Source organism: Sus scrofa, chromosome 5, assembly GCF_000003025.6.
Source record: "Sus scrofa isolate TJ Tabasco breed Duroc chromosome 5, Sscrofa11.1, whole genome shotgun sequence".
Classification (NCBI taxonomy): Eukaryota; Metazoa; Chordata; class Mammalia; order Artiodactyla; family Suidae; genus Sus; species Sus scrofa.
This window is the reverse complement of record NC_010447.5, coordinates 62,105,471-62,123,667: the sequence shown is the minus strand read 5'-3', so window position 1 is coordinate 62,123,667 and position 18,197 is coordinate 62,105,471. Positions and strand designations below refer to the sequence as shown.

At 36.3% G+C, this 18,197-nt stretch overlaps 1 protein-coding gene across 1 annotated transcript; it reads right to left on the bottom strand.

Moving 5' to 3' along the window:
• LOC100520491 (killer cell lectin-like receptor subfamily B member 1B allele B) lies at positions 2,274-16,969 on the bottom strand. Its single transcript, XM_003481689.4, has 6 exons — positions 16,326-16,969; positions 12,761-12,847; positions 11,146-11,244; positions 7,098-7,267; positions 3,220-3,332; positions 2,274-2,614 (listed from the first exon to the last, which is right to left on the bottom strand). The coding sequence occupies exons 1-6, from the start codon at positions 16,405-16,407 to the stop codon at positions 2,497-2,499; spliced, it is 669 nt and encodes a 222-aa protein (XP_003481737.1). The 5' UTR covers positions 16,408-16,969; the 3' UTR covers positions 2,274-2,496.

Genomic DNA, 18,197 nt, shown 5'->3' with positions numbered 1-18,197 from the left:
CAATTAGGTAAGGGAAGTCTAAGCTCAGCCCCTAGCAGATATTAATTCTATCTTGGTCCTGAACTATTCCCACTTCTCCACATGGATTGTGTAAACACAGAAAAACAACCAAGATGGAAATCTTTAGAAAATAACAGGGTTTCATTCTTCTCTGGGGATAGATTGTGCAAGGCAGGCTTAATATGGATAGGAGCTCTCAGACCATCTAGTTAAGTGTGGTTTAGGGCTGTGGCATATGGAGATTCCCAGGCTAGGGGTCAAATCAGAGCTGCAGCTGCTGGCCTATACCACAGCCACAACAACACCAGATCCGAGCTGTGTCTGCAACCTACACTACAGCTCGTGGTAATGTCAGATCCTTAATTCACTGAACAAAGCCAGGGATTGAACGTGCATCTTCATGGATACTAGTCAGGTTCATCCCCCCAGGCCACAATGGGAACTCCCTGAGTCTGTTTTTTTTTTGCACCCTATCTCCCCAACCACATATTAACATTTTACTTCTGTGAACTCTCAGAGACAATTTAATACAACAGAAATTTTTTTGAGTATTTATTATGTAGTGGGCAATATAAATAGCACTAGAAATATATATATAAAAACCCCGATATTGAACCCTTATAAGATTTACAGTCAAGTGAGGGAAAGGACATTAATCAAGTATTCACTCAAAAGACAATTATATGTAAAACCAAAAATGTGGTTAAGTTCTAGGGAGGGTTATATAATGTTGGGATATTTGACATTGTCATGAAGTTCACGGAAGAGTTCATAAAAATTGAGCAGAGCTGTAGAGAATGTTTTGGGAGATGGCGAAGAGAGGGGGGAATTTCAGGTCTAGTGAACAACATTTGCTAAGGCAATGTGGTGAAACACAGTATGAATTCTAAAAATTGTCAAAAAAATAAAAATTTGCTTAAGGTAATTGTGGCCCTGAGAATCTGGGTAAGTTTGGTGTTGGAAGAAACTGAATAAGTAAGGAAGACTTAGCTCTGATAGCAATTTCCAGGCCATGGAGTTTAGTACTATTGTAAGGAAAATATTGAAGTATTTTAAAAAGGAAAAGTTGTATTGTTAGCGCATATTTTCAGAAAAAAAATCACTTTGGTTTCACTGTAGGGAAGTATTGGAGTAAGAATGGAACAGGAAGACCTTGTTGTTGCAGTTATTGAATATTTTAGTACCTTTGTATTAAGAGCATGACAGTGGTGATGGAAAGAGGAGGACATAGTTGAGAGATATTTAGTAAAATATAAAACTTGGCGATATGAGGTGGGGAGTGGAGAGCAGTCTAGAGCAGCCGAGTGATAGAATGATAACGGGATGGAGTCTGGTTTATAGATTCCATAAATGTCTTGTATGGCATATAAATTTTGGGTATGGAGTGCTAGAAGATGGTTCTTCTTTTGATAAAATTTAATGAATTATTTTTATATGTTGAGTTTGAAGTATCTTTGAGATTTTTATGTTTGATATGTTAAGTAAGCAGCATCGTATACAGGTCTGGTGATCAAGGACTGATATGGACTAGAGATATAACTGATACACATTGCTCTGTATGTGGCAATTGAAACAGGGAAAATGTAAAAGTTTAGCTAAGGATATCATAGAGAAAATACGTGGAAAAGATAAAGAGTTCCCACTGTGGCACAGTTAGTTAAGAATCTGGGAGTTCCCGTCGTGGCGCAGTGGTTAACGAATCCAACTAGGAACCATGAGGTTGCGGGTTCGGTCCCTGCCCTTGCTCAGTGGGTTAACGATCCGGCGTTGCCATGAGCTGCGGTGTAGGCTGCAGACGCGGCTCGGATCCCGAGTTGCTGTGGCTCTGGCATAGGCCGGTGGCTACAGCTTCGATTCAACCCCTAGCCTGGGAACCTCCATATGCCGCGGGAGCGGCCCAAGAAATAGCAACAACAACAACAACAACAACAACAACAACAACAAAAAAGAATCTGACTGCAGTGGCTGGGGTTGCTGCGGAGGCATGGGTTCAATCCCTGGCCCAGGGCAATAGGTTAAAGGCTCTGGCATTGCTGCAGCTGTGATGTAGATTGCAGCTGTGGCTTGGATTCAATATCTGGTCCAGGTAATTCCATGCGCCACAGCTGCAGCTATTACAAAAAGAAAGAAAGAAAAAGAGGAAAAGAAAAAGAAAAAAAATAAAATGAAAAATAAGGAAGGGGAAAAAAGAAAAAAAAAAAAAGGGATAAAGACTGAAGTTTCCAAAATACTGGCAAAATGAGATGGGTGATTGAATAATTACACTGATAATTCAGATGTAAAAATCTATCCATCAATTTCTAAAACACTTTATTTTCTCTGTCACTTCTGGGAAATAGTACTTTACCCACATGAATCATAAATGGACACACATACATATGCATGCACAGCCCTCTAGGACACATGCAACTCTCTGAACTTTCTTATGACCGGAGCTCAAACTTCACGTGGTGTCTCTCAGTCAGACAAAAATAGACCAATTTTCTGCCCAGTGGATTACAGTTGACAAATCCAATGATTATTTTCTGCACAATTTTCTTTAGCTATCTCAGTATAAGACACCTTGGCACATTTCATGCTCCGGGTCCGTGGTTTATTTTCTTCTATTGAAAACCTGCAGAAAGAAAGCAAATGATTATCTTAATATCAGAAATGAAAACATGTATATGTTCAGACGCTAAAAAGGACCTTAGAAAATATTTTCTAATTTTTAATGAAAATATGATCTTTAAAACAATTTAAACAATACACAGCAATATGATAGGCAAAGCAGTTCTTTCCATCCTCAGTTTCATTTCTCAAAACCTCTTCTAGAGAAGCTAATAGTTCATTAGAGTTAAAATATCACCTGTGACTTTTTTATCATTTAAAAATTGATCACTGTAAGAAATGAGTGGAAATTTACATTTTGTAAACTAAACTTGTGCAGTCGTAAGAGATTTTATGCTTACTAATTTACCTTAGATAAAAAGATAAAAGAGAAAGGCAGCAGTGCAAATTCTTTTTCACACATACATCTTCTGAATGGATAGGGTGAGATATATTTTCTTTCTCAACTTTCTGTGCAAACCACTTTATAGGCTATTGAGCAGATTGTAAGAATCAGGAAATTCATACCGGTTTAATCAGCTCAAGGCCAAGAACATCCGATATCTCTTTCTTGTCACATACAATATGGGGTTAAACCCACAAAAAAATAATAAAATGTAATAAACTTACAGATGGGGGTCAAAAGTGTTGTTGTCCACCCAGGTCCATGATTTCCCTCCAGAAGGAATGTTCAAACCAACCCAATAAAACTCCGATATATTCAGGTTCCGCCATAGGAAACTCTGAAGTGAATAAGGAATGTTATATGAAATGGATTCTTATAGATGCAAGAAACATATTTTGCACACTTTCTATATGCTTGGCACTCCACTAGAAGCTAGGGGTGAACAGCTAAGACATGCATCATGATTTCAAAAGATCACCGTGGAGGGACAAAGTACTGCAACACCGTGGGACAAACAGCTAAAGTGCAATTAGATACAGTGTAGTAGCCACCAAAGCTATGTAGGCAGACTGCCCAATTTGAGTCTTAGCACTGCTATTTATACACTGCTATGCATCTTTGCACAATCATTCAATATTTTTACTTTAGTTTTTGCCCAGTCACTAAAGCCCAGGTTATATAGTATCTATCTCAAAGAACTATTCTTATTTTTTATTAAATAATAGTATTTAATACCATCATAAATGTTCCTTACATCATAAATATTCATCACATAAATGTTATTGATTACTACTAAATGCAAGTATGGAGCCATATCTAGAAGCAAGAGAATATATGGGGGAAATTAAAGAAAGCAACAATATTGGGCCAAATGGTAGAATAATATGGGCTAAATTGTGTCATCAAAATTCATGCATTTACGCTCTAACACCCAATATTTCAAAATGTGACTGTATTTGGAGACAGAGCCTTTAGCAAGGTGATTAAGCTAAAATGAGACTGTTAGGTTAGGTCTTAATACAATTTGATAGGTGTTCTTATATGAAGAAGAAATGTGCACGCACAGAGAGATACGCAGTATTCTTCCTGACATCTTATTTGAAATTTGTTGGTGTGGTAGTAAAAGATGGTGAAAGGAGTGGTCTTTCTGGTTCTGATTATGCTTCAGTCTCAGGCAGACACTGAATCCCTGTATTTCCAATATATTGGCTTTCCCAGTTCTGCTATCCCTACCTCGGATGTAGTTGCTGTCCCAGTGTGCATTCTTGCCCCACCACCACAGGAGTATTTTTTTTCCCCATCCCCTTTTTCACCTGATGATGTTTCACTGGTTCCCTAAGGGCAGCGACGTTTGTTGCTCTTCTCTCCCACACATACATAAATTAAGCTTTTGTTCATAGTGTAGATTGCAGACAGGTAGAAGGGTCTTGGTAGTCTTTCTTTCTATGTATGCATTATTGCTGTTTTCTTCTCCCAGGTCTGTGACACAATGAACACTTTCTTATAGTTCTTTCCAATGTTTTCTTTGAGTGCTGGTGGGGTTTGTTGAGAAACAGCCTTCAAGAGATGGTAGAATTCCCCAATTCCTGCAGAACTTAGCACCTTCATACTCTTCTGCCATCCTACACTCATCTTAAGCTCGTTTTTTTCCCCAGTTACTCTGGCTGAACTCTCTGATATCTAATGTTTGAGTTGTCAATTGCAAGTAAGTGAAAATGTGTCTCCTCTCTCTCACAGATGCCTGTTTCACCATAGATTTTGGCTCCTCAATCTCAATTCTCCAATGGACTTGAAAAACGTTGGCAATTTAAAGTTAGCACCACTTTTATTTCATTGTAAAAAAGGTAGCAATATTTCTTCCAGATCTTTGTGTCATATAATGAAAACTCTAGATCTCCCTTGCTTTTTGAAAATACGCCTTTCTCCTCCTCTTCTTCTACCTCACCTCCTCCTCTTCCTTCTTTATTCTTTTTTTTTTTTTTTGCCATGTGATTGAAAGCAGCTCTTTTCGTTTGCCAATTTGTGTTCCCCTCCAACCCTCAAAGAACCTAATTAACCTGTTGATTCTTTTCCTAGATAAACAGAAGTAAGAATGACTAGCTCTCTACCCCTAGCAGTCCCCTTAACGGTCTTGGAGAGAGATCACACTGGCAAGATAATCTCTGAAGAAAGAGTCAGCCAGAGTCAGCTGGTCTGCACACAATGGAGCATGATGCAGAATCCAACCTCCTGCCTTGACTCATTGAGATTCTTCCCCCTCTTTTCCCTTAAAACTGCCATGGCTGGGCAGAATCTTCGGAGTTGGTCTCAGGACATGAGTCCACTTTCTCCCCAGGTTTCCAGCTTTTCTGATTAAAGCATCTTTTCTTTTCTTTTTTTTTTTTTTGCTATTTCTTTGGGCCGCTCCCGTGGCATATGGAGGTTCCCAGGCTAGGGGTCGAATCGGAGCTGTAGCCACCGGCCTACACCACAGCCACAACATGGGATCCGAGCTTGCGTCTGCAACCTACACCACAGCTCACGGCAATGCCGGATCGTTAACCCACTGAGCAAGGACAGGGATCAAACCCGCAACCTCATGGTTCCTAGTCGGATTCGTTAACCACTGCGCCACGACGGGAACTCCTAAAGCATCTTTTCTTTCTGTGATACTTGCCTTTCAGTTATTGGCTTTTGGACGGTGAGCAGCTGAACCTGAGTTTGGTACTATGATGACACCTGGGAATTCTAGATGGGCGAATAATTTTTTGATCATTTTAACTTATTCAACTGCTGGAAAAGTATTTGATAGAAAATAACTTCCTGTTTCTTGTGATAATTATTATTCTGTAATATACGTCTTATCTGACTTTTACTTGTCCTTTCTTGGAGAAATTACAAATGGAAATACTTATGCCTAAATTCTATACAGGTTCCTGATGGATTTTTATCTATCCTTGAAAGGGAATAACTATGTTTAGCTTATTCATTTGATTAAGAATGTGAAGAGGTTTAACTTAAACTGACGGGAGAAAATTTCCATTAAAATAAGTTGTCTCAGTCCAACTCTTCTCTAAAATTGGGTTTATTAATTGTCCCAATTAATAAAGAGACATGCCTTTTCTGCATTTCAGCATTCTTCCCTTTAATGGTGAGAAGAAAATGGATGAGGTTCTTAGTGAAGTCTCTCATGGCACTATTTCTGCATACAATGATTTAATGTTTATTCCTGTCAGGGCATTCTTATCAGACATTTTCCAGTTGATACCCACTTCGTTTTTGTCTTAAAATTGACCTCCAAGAAAACAAGTCTCTTTTTAGTTCTTGGTCTATCCTGGATTTGGTTCATATTTGAACCAATTTGAACTGCATCTGACAAAGAGTCTTATCATTTGATATTTGGGGTTTTACTGTTTACATAGAAGGATGTTTACTTCTAATTTTGTTTTTCTTGTGGATATCTGTGAAAATCAGAAGGACTATTTCTTCCCCCTTCAGAAATTTCAACAGCTGCCCTCATGTAAATCCCTGAAGATGGCTGTTGTTCAACCAAAATTGTGAAGCACAGCTATCACTGAGTTTTCTGAAACTGAGCCTTTGACATAGCTTCTGATTCCAACATACCAATCATGCTGAGAACCCATATTTGACATTTGCCAATTAACATATACACCGGCCTTATTAATTAGAAGGTTTAGTGTCCAACCTTCACATTGCAAAATTCCAATTTAAATTATCCCAAGGAGGAACAAAGTCTTAATGAGGTCTATGCTGTATTACCTTTCCCCCAATACCTTTCATTTCAGCTGCCATGATATCTGACCACAATCTTAGTGAGCAATGGATTCAACATGGGATATCAGATAGTTTATGTTATATATTTTAAAATGGAACCTGGGATCCACTGTAGAGAAGAACTTAGGTGTATAACCAAATGAATTCCTCCTATACCTAGCCAAAAATAAAGCCTAAAATAATAATATAGTTCAGTGATTCAGATAACATTTGTATAACTAATAGCAATGAGGTTTACATTTTTTTTCACAGATATTTTCAAATTTGTTACACAAAGAATCCATGGCAATTGTGAAAGATGCTATGACCTCCAAATTTTGCATCTTACCATATCAGTGAAGTCTCGGATCACCATGAGATGTGACTCTTTCTGGGCACAGTCATTTTTACTTTCATTCCAAGATTTCTTTTTTTCTGCAACCCAGTAACATTTCCCCCCATGTAGCTTCCAGTCTTTGAAGGGGCATGGTTTATGAGTGGTAGAAGAATTGGAAGAAACTAGAAAGAAAAAAGGATGATTAATTAAAAGAATCTTGGGACTATACCCCTAATATTGTACATTAATTAAAACCTCTCCGAATTTGTTAAATTATGGCCTAAACTGTCTTTCACAAAAGTGTGCTTTTCTCAGGGTGGATTTGGAAAAAATAAAGATTAAAAAAATTGCAATCTTTTTCTTTCTTTCTCTATTTAACTTATTCCTTTTTGTTTGTTTGTTTGTTTTTGTTTTATAGGGCTGCACTTGTGGCATATGGAGGTTCCCAGGCTAGGGGTCCAATCAGAGCTACAGCTGCTGGCCTACACCACAGCCACAGTGACATCAGACCTGGGCCGCTTCTGTGACCTACACCACAGCTCATGGCAATGCCGGATCTTTAACCCACTGAACGAGGCCAGAGATTGAATGTGCAACCTCATGGATCTTAGTCAGATTCGTTTCCACTGTGCCATGACAGAAACTGCAACTTATTCTCTTAAAATATATTGTTTTCTATCAGCGAGGCAATGCACCAGACACTAGAAAAAAAGCAATGGATATTCAGGCCTCAGGAAGATAAACATTTTGGAGGAAAAATAGAAATAGAAATTAGAGATTTTAATTAGCGGCCTAACAACAAACTAGACATTTTGAGAATTATATATAGCATTGGAAGAGTTTTCTTGGGTAAAATTTGTGTAATAGGTGACCCCCAAAACTCATAGGTTGACCCTCCTGTGAACAAAAGGATCTTGACATCTAAAAATGTGCAGATAGATAACAGACAGAACTACTTTATATGTGCTAGTAAATTTAGATGATGACACATAGGCATTCCACATACACCATTGTCCTCTCAAATAAATATTCTTTATTTTATTTTTTTACAAATAAATATTTTTTATTTTGCTTTTTTTTTTTTTTTTTTTTTTCTTTTTAGGGCTGCACCTGTAGCATATGGAAATTCCCAGGCTAGGGGTTGAATCAGAGCTTCAGCTGTATGCCACAGCCACAGCCACAGCAACTCAGGATCTGAGCCTTGTCTGCAACCTACACTACAGCTCATGGCAGTGCCAGATCCTTAACCCACGGAGTGAGGCCAGGTATCAAACCTGCATCCTCATGGATACTACTTGGGTTTGCAACCTGCTGAGGCACAATGGGAACTTCAAATAAATATTCTTTAAGAACACATACATATCATACAGTGACTTGAAGAGTCATTGTTGAAGAGTAAACAAAAGCAGATAGGTCTGGAATGTAGCTGACATTTAACGTAAGGTATAGCAAGGTAAGAATTTTCCATTTCTGGAGTTCCCGTCGTGGCGCAGTGGTCGAATCCAACTAGGAACCATGAGGTTGCGGGTTCGGTCCCTGCCCTTGCTCAGTGGGTTAACGATCCGGCATTGCCGTGAGCTGTGGTGTAGGTTGCAGACGCGGCTCGGATCCCGCGTTACTGTGGTTCTGGCGTAGGCCGGTGGCTACAGCTCCGATTCGACCCCTAGCCTGGGAACCTCCATATGCCGCGGAAGCGGCCCAAGAAATAGCAACAACAATAACAACAACAACAAAAGACAAAAAAAAAAAAAAAAAAAGAATTTTCCATTTCTATAACTTTTAGCCTAAGACAAACCAATGCTGGTGCCATGTAGAGTGGGTAAAGTTTTGGTAGACAATCTGAAGTCTTTCTATTCTGAATAACCAAAGAACACAATTTGGGACAATGACAGATGCTGAAAATGAAGAGTAAATCCCATTTTTTTAAAAAAATCAAGGGTATGCACCAACTTTGGTTGTAAAAATTTTCCAAGTCCCCAGGTGATGTGTGTGAATTATAGCTGAGGGTTAAAACAAAACAAAACAAAACTGAATTGAGATTTGAGCTACTGTCCAAAAGATAGAAATTTAAATTTGAGTCTCACTATACCAAATGCATGATAAAATAGGAAAAGCAATACTCTTTTGAGGAATATAGCAGAATCTACAGACTTTTTAACATAAATTTCACAATATCCAGGCCATAGTCTTAAGTCACTTGACATAAGAAAAACCTGGAAGTAACCAATTCTAAAGAGAGAGAGAATCAATGCATCACAACAGGAAAGTGACAAAGGTGTTAGACTTGTTTTAAAGCAGCTGTTATGACTATGCACAAGGATGTGAAAGAAAATATGCTTGCAATTAATGAAAAGATAGGATACTTCAGTTAAGAAATAAAGAGTATATAAAAGAACTAAATGAAATTCAGAATTGAGAAATACAATACAATACAGGTTTAAAGCAGCGAATTAACAGAAAATTAGGTTACTATTAATTGGGGAAAAAACAGAAAAAGATGGAAAAAAGTATGCAGAGCCTGAAGGATTTGCAGGACAATATAAAAAATATCTGATGTAAGTGAAATGCAAGCCCTAGAATCAGTGAAAAGAGAAAATAATGCAGAAAAAAGATAATGGACAAAATTTCCCTAGTTGTTTAAATTTATAAATTATACCTTCAAGAACTCAACAAACCTGAAGCCAGATAAATATGAAGCAAATCTGTATAGGAAAAAATAGTTATATTGCTTGAAACTAAAGACAGAAAAACCTTGAAGGTAGATAAAAATTGCATATTACCAAAGGAAAAATTACTTAAAAGTTCTCATTTTCATCACAATCTATGGGGGTCAGAATATAATGGAAATATCTTCATATTGTTGAAGGAAAGAAATTGCTGTCAACAAAGTATTTATATCAGTGAAAATATCCTCTAAGATTATGGCAAATTTAAGATAAAAGAAATCTAAAAGAAACTGTTGCCAGCAGATAGTCAGTATAATGAATGTTAAAGGAGGTTCTTCACGGAGATGAGAAATGTTTATAAATGGAAACTTAAATATTCAAGAAAGAATAACATCAAAAAAGGAAAATATCTTGGTAAACACTATGGTATAAGGTAAGTAATATATTTTAAAAAGACATTTCAGGAGTTCTCTGATGGCACAGTGGGTTAAGGATCTGGTGTTGTCACTACTATGTCTTGGGTCACTGCCATGGTGCAGGTTCAATCTCTGGCCTGGGAGCTTCTGCAAGCCATGGGTGGTCAAAAAAACCAACCAACCAAACAAACAAACAAAAAAAACATTTGTTCTTACTTTCAATATTAAGTCCACACTCTTCCATAGCTTGTAAAGTTCTACCTTAGATTGATAGGGTATACCTAATTCAAACTCTTTCCAGGTAACAGTGCATTATCCTCCATCATGTTCCATCTCAAGTGATCAGAAAGTACAACATTGGAAAAATTTCTGTATACAGCAAAATGACCCAGTCATATATACATATATATTCATTCTTTTTCTCATATTATTTTCCATCATGGTATATCCCAAGAGATTGGATATAGTTCCTGTGCTATACAGCAGGACCTCATTGCTTATCCATTTTAAATGCAACAGTTTGCATCTACTAACCCCAAACTCCTATCCATCCCATTCCCTTTATTCAAGATTAAAAAAAAAAAACAAAAACAAAAAAACCTCTTACTAGAGTGGGTATAGAAGTGGGTATAGAAAGAATATATCTCAACATCAAAAGAGCCATGTATGACAAACCCATAGCCAATATAGTACTCAATGGAGAAAAGCTGAAAGCTTTCAAGATCAAACAAATTTAGAGTTGGTACCTACTCCTGATGAATTAAAACAAGGACTCTAGGATCTGTTTACAGTTAGGGCATCTACAAGGGAAGGAGGATTAGAAAGCAAGTTTGACAGAATTTAAAACTAGAGGTTTATTTAGTATCACTATAACCACACGTATCATGGATATGAGCACAGCAAAAAGTAAAATTGCTTTAGGGATAATGTCCCACAGAATTTGCCATCATAGTCTAACTAGTTAAAAAATAATGTTACCTGTTGAGGTGAGTGTTTCAGATTCATTTTGCCTGGCACAGTTTTTCTCCTTTGATTCATTATCCCCTTTAATATGTCTTGCAGATTTGAACTGGATAACTAAGAAAAGAAGAAACATATTTTCCTGATTAAATATAAAGCACAAAACTATTGACTTCTAGTGACGATGTGAAGTTCATTAATGTGGAAACTCCATAGTAAGCTAAACGATTAAAAATTTAAGAGGAAGAACAACATTGCTTCTGAACATTCCTTTGCATTTTTGTTTATTAATGTTAACTTTAGGAGAAATGGAAAAATATGACCTGGGACCAGAAGTATACTTACTGGATTTTTTTTTTTTTTTTTTTTTACTGGAATAATCACAAAATAACCAGTTCTTGTTAAAAGTCTAATTTGGATAGTTGTGTTTAGTGAGTTCCTATTAATTGTATCAGATGTCACCTGATTCATGGAAAGGGTTTTATGTGTTTTGATTTCAGTTCATGATTCTGTTCCTTTTGAGACTGTATATGTAAATATTACATATAGAAGGGTAGAGTGAGCCCAGAGTATTTTTTTTCTAATATGAAGAAGACATCGGTACTTCTGATGGGCATTTAACTGAAATTACATTTTGGTAATTTATAATCTCATAGTAGTGTGTATTAGGCAATTAAATATTTAAAATCTATTTTACTAACAATGACTGTTTCAATAACAAACAAATCTACCTTACAACCAAAAGCAATACTGCAGATATGTTTAATGCTAAGTGTTTTTGCTTCTTCCTTTTAATGTTAAAGCTTCAGTTTAGCTACTGAGGAGTTAGATTAAAATAGTCAAACCAATTATCACTCTGGGCTTTAGGTTGATCACCTCAACTGGAGGTTTGACCTTGATGATTTCTAGAGCACCCTCCAGTCCTAAAATTTTATGACTCTGCTTACCTCTAATTACTAATGACATTCATAACTACTAATAACTTTCACAGGGCAACATATGCAGGTGCTGCCTTGGTGTGTTCTAGGGCTTGAGTTAATCTGGAAATATGAATTCCTTAGAAGATATATCATCTGAGAATTTTTCTCCAAGCATTGATTCAATAAATGTTAAGGTAATTGCCATAGGAAATTGGGCTATACTTAGCTATATGCATAGTCTATGAGTATAATTTTTTGATGCTTGATTGAATTGACGGATTTTAGACAAATTTCCCACCTGTAGATACAAGATTTATGATGCCTAGGAATAATTAATATGAATGAACACAAATAGAAATATGCTTCATAATTTAATTTATTTTCACTCTACATAGTGTATACCAGAAAAGCTGTTATTAACTCACTATCAAACTGCACTGGGAAATGCATTGTGTGTAAAATGCATTTTATGATTTTGATCATAAAAATATAAACCTAATCTCTCCTTTATCAATGAAAGAATTGCACAATATGTATTATATCACATGCTGAAGTTTGGTAGAATATCTCTAATTTTACTTGTGTGTCAAATTTCATGCTTTTCTGAAGTCATACTTTGTTGTTTAGGAACCACTTGAATAGCAAACACTACTACAACAGGTCATGATAAAATAATACTTTAGGATATATGAATGGTATTCATAATTACTTACCAAAAATGCTCAGCACAATTACTATTACAAGAAGAATGACAATCATTGCACATCCAACTCTCAAGAAAATTCCATGGTGGTGAGAATCTATAAAATGGAGAGATTATGCTAGCAAGCCCAGTAGACAATTTCTTAGGTAGTGAGAGGCAGGGAAATGCTTAATAAATTTTGTCAGTTATGCTCTTCAATTACTTTCCTTTGAAATATGTAGTCTAGCTTCCTTTTACACACACACTCACACACAGAACATATCTGGTCCCCTAGTTTGTGAAAAGAGACCTAGAAAACTATGAATGGATATAAATTTTTCTTTGTTGATTCACCATATATGTTCCTCAGTATTAGCCTTGCTTATGGTCTACTGTCTGCATCCCTAAGCTTTTATATAAGACTACGAAATTCTCAGGATTCTCTCATAAGCTTACAGACAACACCGACTTATTTGAATTGATCCATGCTTTTATGTCCCCTCCCTTATACAATGCACCTATTTCCTGTGATTTGAATTATAATTTCATGAAATTATACATTTTAAAGTAAAATAATTTTAGGGATAATCTTATCCAACATCTGCATGTTAAAATGGGAATTTCAAATCTACAACCACACAATTGATAGCAGAGATGAGGGCCTCCTCAGGTCTCTTGACTACTACATTAGTGCTGTAATCAATAGCCACATGATCAAAAGATAAATAAATCATTAAAAGAAATTGGCATTTTTATCTTTGAGCCAATAGTTAAAACCAACAGTCTCTTACCCAACATAGCTATAGTATATCAATTCCACTAAATATGTGATAGACACACACATCCATACAATATACTGAGAAAGTACTACTATAACTGATACTGAAATAAAACCAGTTACAAAGTCAAGTGTCCAGACTGATTAACCTGAGTGTTTATTTAGTGATTTTTTTTTTTTTTTTTTTTTTTTTTTTTTTTTTTTTTTTTAGGGCTGTACCTGTGGCATATGGAAATTCCCAGGTTAGGGGTTGAACTGGAGCTGCAGCTGCTGGCCTACACCACAGCCATGGCAATGCCAGATCCAAGCCATGTCTGTGACCTACACCATAGCTCATGGCAACACCAGATCCTCAACCCACTGAGTGAGGCCGGGGATTGAATACGCATCCTCATGGATACTAGTCAGGTTTGTAACCCACTGAGCCACAACAGGAACTCTTATTTAGTGAAATATTATGGGATTTTGTTCAAATTCTTCCTGCTAAGTAAAACATCTTTAGTGGGAATTTATTCTCAAAACTTTAAAGAAGTCCATGTGTTTTCATTTATTAGGCAAAACAATTCAAATTGTACCAATCAAGGCAATCAGAAGAAGAAGGTGATGATGTCCCAGCACTAGCTTCTAATATGAAGAATTGAGTTTACAGACCTAAAAACTTAAAGAATAAATCTTCAAACTTCATAAAAGGCCTAATGTGGGATGCTAGCTCATATTTTTAGGCAGCTGAAGGAAAATTTAAGAACGCTATGAATTCCCAAATCATAGCCTGGGGTATTCTTAGTGGAATCACACTTCTCACCCATATTTCACTCAGCTTCATGGTAGTAGCCGTGTTTTTTATATCATGGAGAACCGAAAAACCTCTAATATTTATTAAGTACCTAATGAGATCCATTAGTTTATTTGTCCATTTATACATTCTTCCACCTACCAAGCATCTATTGATTGCTTGCTATGTACTTAATATCGTGAGGGGTGCGGGGAATACAAAAATGAAGAGATTGGGGAGGGGCTTTCGACATAGATGAGGCTTTGAAATGGGAAGGAATATGGTAAATTTAAAGAACAAAAAGAAAGTCAACAACCAGAGCAAAATAAGTGACATTTAGCAAGTTAGGAAGAAAGGCCCTGGACAATTGTGTGGGGCTCCATGGACATTTACAAACCAAGGTATCAAATAGTTCTTTCTCTCTTCAGTGATATGATGCATGAGGGCAGAAGTTGCATTTGTCCAAAATAGAGATGTGCAGTGAAAGAGTAGTAAGAAATTTGACATCTGGTCATAAGCATGACTATAGGTAGTAGTTTAATCTTTATTATAGTCATATTTCCTTTTTTTAAACATTAGAATATTGGACTAGACAGCATTAAAATTGTTGTCTCCAAATCTTTAAACAAGGAAAAGAGTAATGTTCTTTCCATCATCAGAAGAAATTAAATCTCAGAATGCAGAATCAAAAATATTGGTTTTGTTGGAGTTCCAGGTGTGGCACAGTGGGTTTAGAGCCTGACGGCAGCAGTTTTGGTTGCTACAGAGGTGTGGGATTTGATCCCCAGCACAGAGCAGTGGGTTAAAGGATCTGGCATTGCTGCAGCTGTGGTGTAAGTAGCAGCTGAGGTTTAGATTTAGTCCCTGGCCTGGGAACTTCCATATGCTGGAGATGTGGCCATAAAATTATACATATATAATATATATATATATATATATATATATATATATATGGGTTTTGTTGCTTGAAGTGAGTTAATCTCTAGAAAAACTGACCAATTATATGAGATTTGGGGGGAAATGGGCAAATAAGAATACAATTCTAGTCCACATAGTTTTTTAAACTAAGTTCCATTAGCTAATTTAAAGTGAAAATTCCTGGTCTATGGAGAAAAGAGATAAGCCTCTATTCAGCAAGGCAGAGAGAAAATATTTAAACATAGGAAATAACATGTTCTTGCAACTAGAGAAAACTACACCTCAGATTCATTTGATAACTGCAAGCTTAAAAATATAGGAGAAGAAAGGCATTCTTGGGAAATATAGAAAAGCAAAACATCAGATTTACACCACAAGGCCAAGCACAATGAGGAGATTTTAAGTTATTTAAACATTTTAAATAAAGTTTATAATATAAAAATTCTTACCCTAAAGGAAAGAATAGGAAAGAAATACAGAAATTTCTCTAATGCTTCATGTGTATATAATGTATATAGAAAATACACTGGATTTGAAAATTTATTATTTTCGAGGTGGTTTGTGATTAAGGTACAGTGTTCTCTTTAGCTGTATGCCTATCTATTTATGTTCCAAAAATATTCTCTTACTCAGTCATCAATCCTAAACTTCAGGAAATAAAATACTAATATTTTGTGTCTTTAGCTTAACATTTTTATCCTACCAATATTCAAATTCCAAAAGGATAAATAACATTGCGAATCATTGCCAGAGATATTTTCCTCAGTGTAAATAAATTGATCAAACTATTTTAAAAGGGAAGATTTGATTGGAGTGAGTAAAGCTGTAGAGGAGAAAGGAGACATGAGGATTGATGTAAGTATAATAAATGTTCACCACAACAAATATAAAGAATAGAGGGTCTATGAAAACCCAAAGCGAAATTCTACATATTAAGGCTAAAATTAAAATTAACTTTACGAACATTTTGTGTCACTAAAAACATTGACTTTCATTCTTGCATTCAGTAAGTTCTGCTTTGAATCCAGTCTCTTCACTATTTCCAGTAAGGCAAATATAGACACAGGGCAGCAATAAGGGAAATTAAAAGTAAAGTATTAAGTTTAATGAGTCCTAAATCCAACTTACCGGATCTCTGTACTGAAGAGGAATGTTCCGAAGAAAGAGTCCTGGCAATGTTGATGTCAGCATAGACTATATCTCCAGCCATTGCCTATGTTAAAACGAGAGAGAAGCCCACTAGTGATATTCTGCTGAAGGGAGTCCCATATGTTGGCAAACTTCCTGTAAGTTAGATAAATTGATAAGGATGATTTTCTTCCCCTCTCCCGAGTTTGGTTTGTTTCTCCGATGAATAACACTCAAAAGCAATGTGTTCAGCCTTATTAATCAAGGTAATAGATTTTTGAACCCTTGCATGTCATAGAAGAAAAGGACTATTTAAGCCGTAGTTTTTTGCTCTACAGTTAGTATTCCGCCTATGTTTGGAATCATTTTAATCTTTAATGATATTACAGAAGATATTGTTCTACTTAACTATGAACCACTTCCTCTTTTTTCTTAGACACGCTCTCCGGCAGAAACTCTATGACCTTCTAGTATTTTCTTCAAAGCAGAATGGCAATTTGAGGGAGAGAACAACAAAAAAAGAGAGAGAGATACTATTGTGAGTGGAATAGAAAGAATTGATAGACACTAAACCTTACTCTAGAGGGAAAATAGATGTTTGAGAACTTTCTTTGCTTATCACTGTGCACTAACTCATTAGAGAAGTATAGTGTTGCATGTTTCAGGTCCTAAATTTGGAGATTCTAAATTTAGTAGGAGGACAGGATAGTCAGCATTTTCTTATTCCAGCCATCAATTTGTGGCAAAGCAATGTTTTTGGAAATATCTGACTGCATGTTTACTTAGATGAACCTTAAGCGTCTCTTTACTTAAGGACCTTAAAAGAAAAGATCAAGATGTTTTAGGTGCTGGAGTTCCTGTTGTGGCTCACTGGGTTAAGAGCCTGACATAATGTTTGTGAGGATGCGAGTTTGATCCCTGGCCTTGATCCAGTGGGTTAAGGATCCAGCATTGTCACACGCTGTGACATAGGTCTAATACGCAGCTTGAATCTGGTGTTGCTGAGAGTGTGGTAGAGGCTGGCAGCTGCAGCTCCAATTTGACCTCTAGCCTGGGAACCACATGCTGCAGGTGCAGCCATAAAAAGAAAAGAAAGAAAGAAAAAAAAAAAAGCACTTTTTTTTTAGTGTGCTGCTTACATCTGGAGGAGTTCACTATAATCTCTGAACTAATGGAGGTGCTGAAATCCAAGTTAGCCTCCTTGAAAGAAAAAAGGCAACAGAAGCCATTTAAGATATGTGGCTACTAATCCCAGACAAAGAATATTTACCAGTGATGATTTAGAACAGTGAACAAACAGGTTCTTCTGAGAAGAAGAATAATGGGGCTGCCAGTTGCATGATTTTTATGTAACATCTTTATATTGATATAGTTGACATGATGTGAGGATTCTGGACATTTCACATAAGTAGACTGTCACACAGTTTTGAGTCGGGCTGTTTCATTCAATGTTTTCAAGTCTCATCCAGATTGTAGTATTTCAGTATGTCATTCCTTGTTATAGTAGAAGGATATCTTACTGTATGGATATATCATGCTTTGATTATACATTTATCATTTGATGGGTATTTGATGTGTTTCTACTTTGGGGCATTTATTAGCAGTGCTGCTATGAACATTTGCATATGGATTTGATTTTTTTTTTGGATATATACTTAGGAGTGGAATTGTTGGGTCATTTAGTAACTATGTTTAAACTTTTGAAAATGGTCCAACTATTTTCTACTGAGGCTTCACCATTTTACAGTCTTTTTTTTATAAGCAGGAAAAAACCCTATCTTTATCAAATGAAGAAGTATGAATCAGTCTTCAAGCAAGATAAAATAATCACGAACAAAATTAACAGTTAAGAGCACACGTACAGAGTAGACT

Bases quoted from the DNA above. Each gene is read 5' to 3' on its own strand.
- LOC100520491 (XM_003481689.4), bottom strand. From the start codon at position 16,407: ATGGCTGGAGATATAGTCTATGCTGACATCAACATTGCCAGGACTCTT. The intron at 3,333-7,097 runs GTAAGATGCAAA...TATTCACTTCAG, and splicing joins TCCGAGACTTCACTGATATG to AGTTTCCTATGGCGGAACCT. The intron at 2,615-3,219 runs GTAAGTTTATTA...TTCTTTCTGCAG, and splicing joins AACACTTTTGACCCCCATCT to GTTTTCAATAGAAGAAAATA.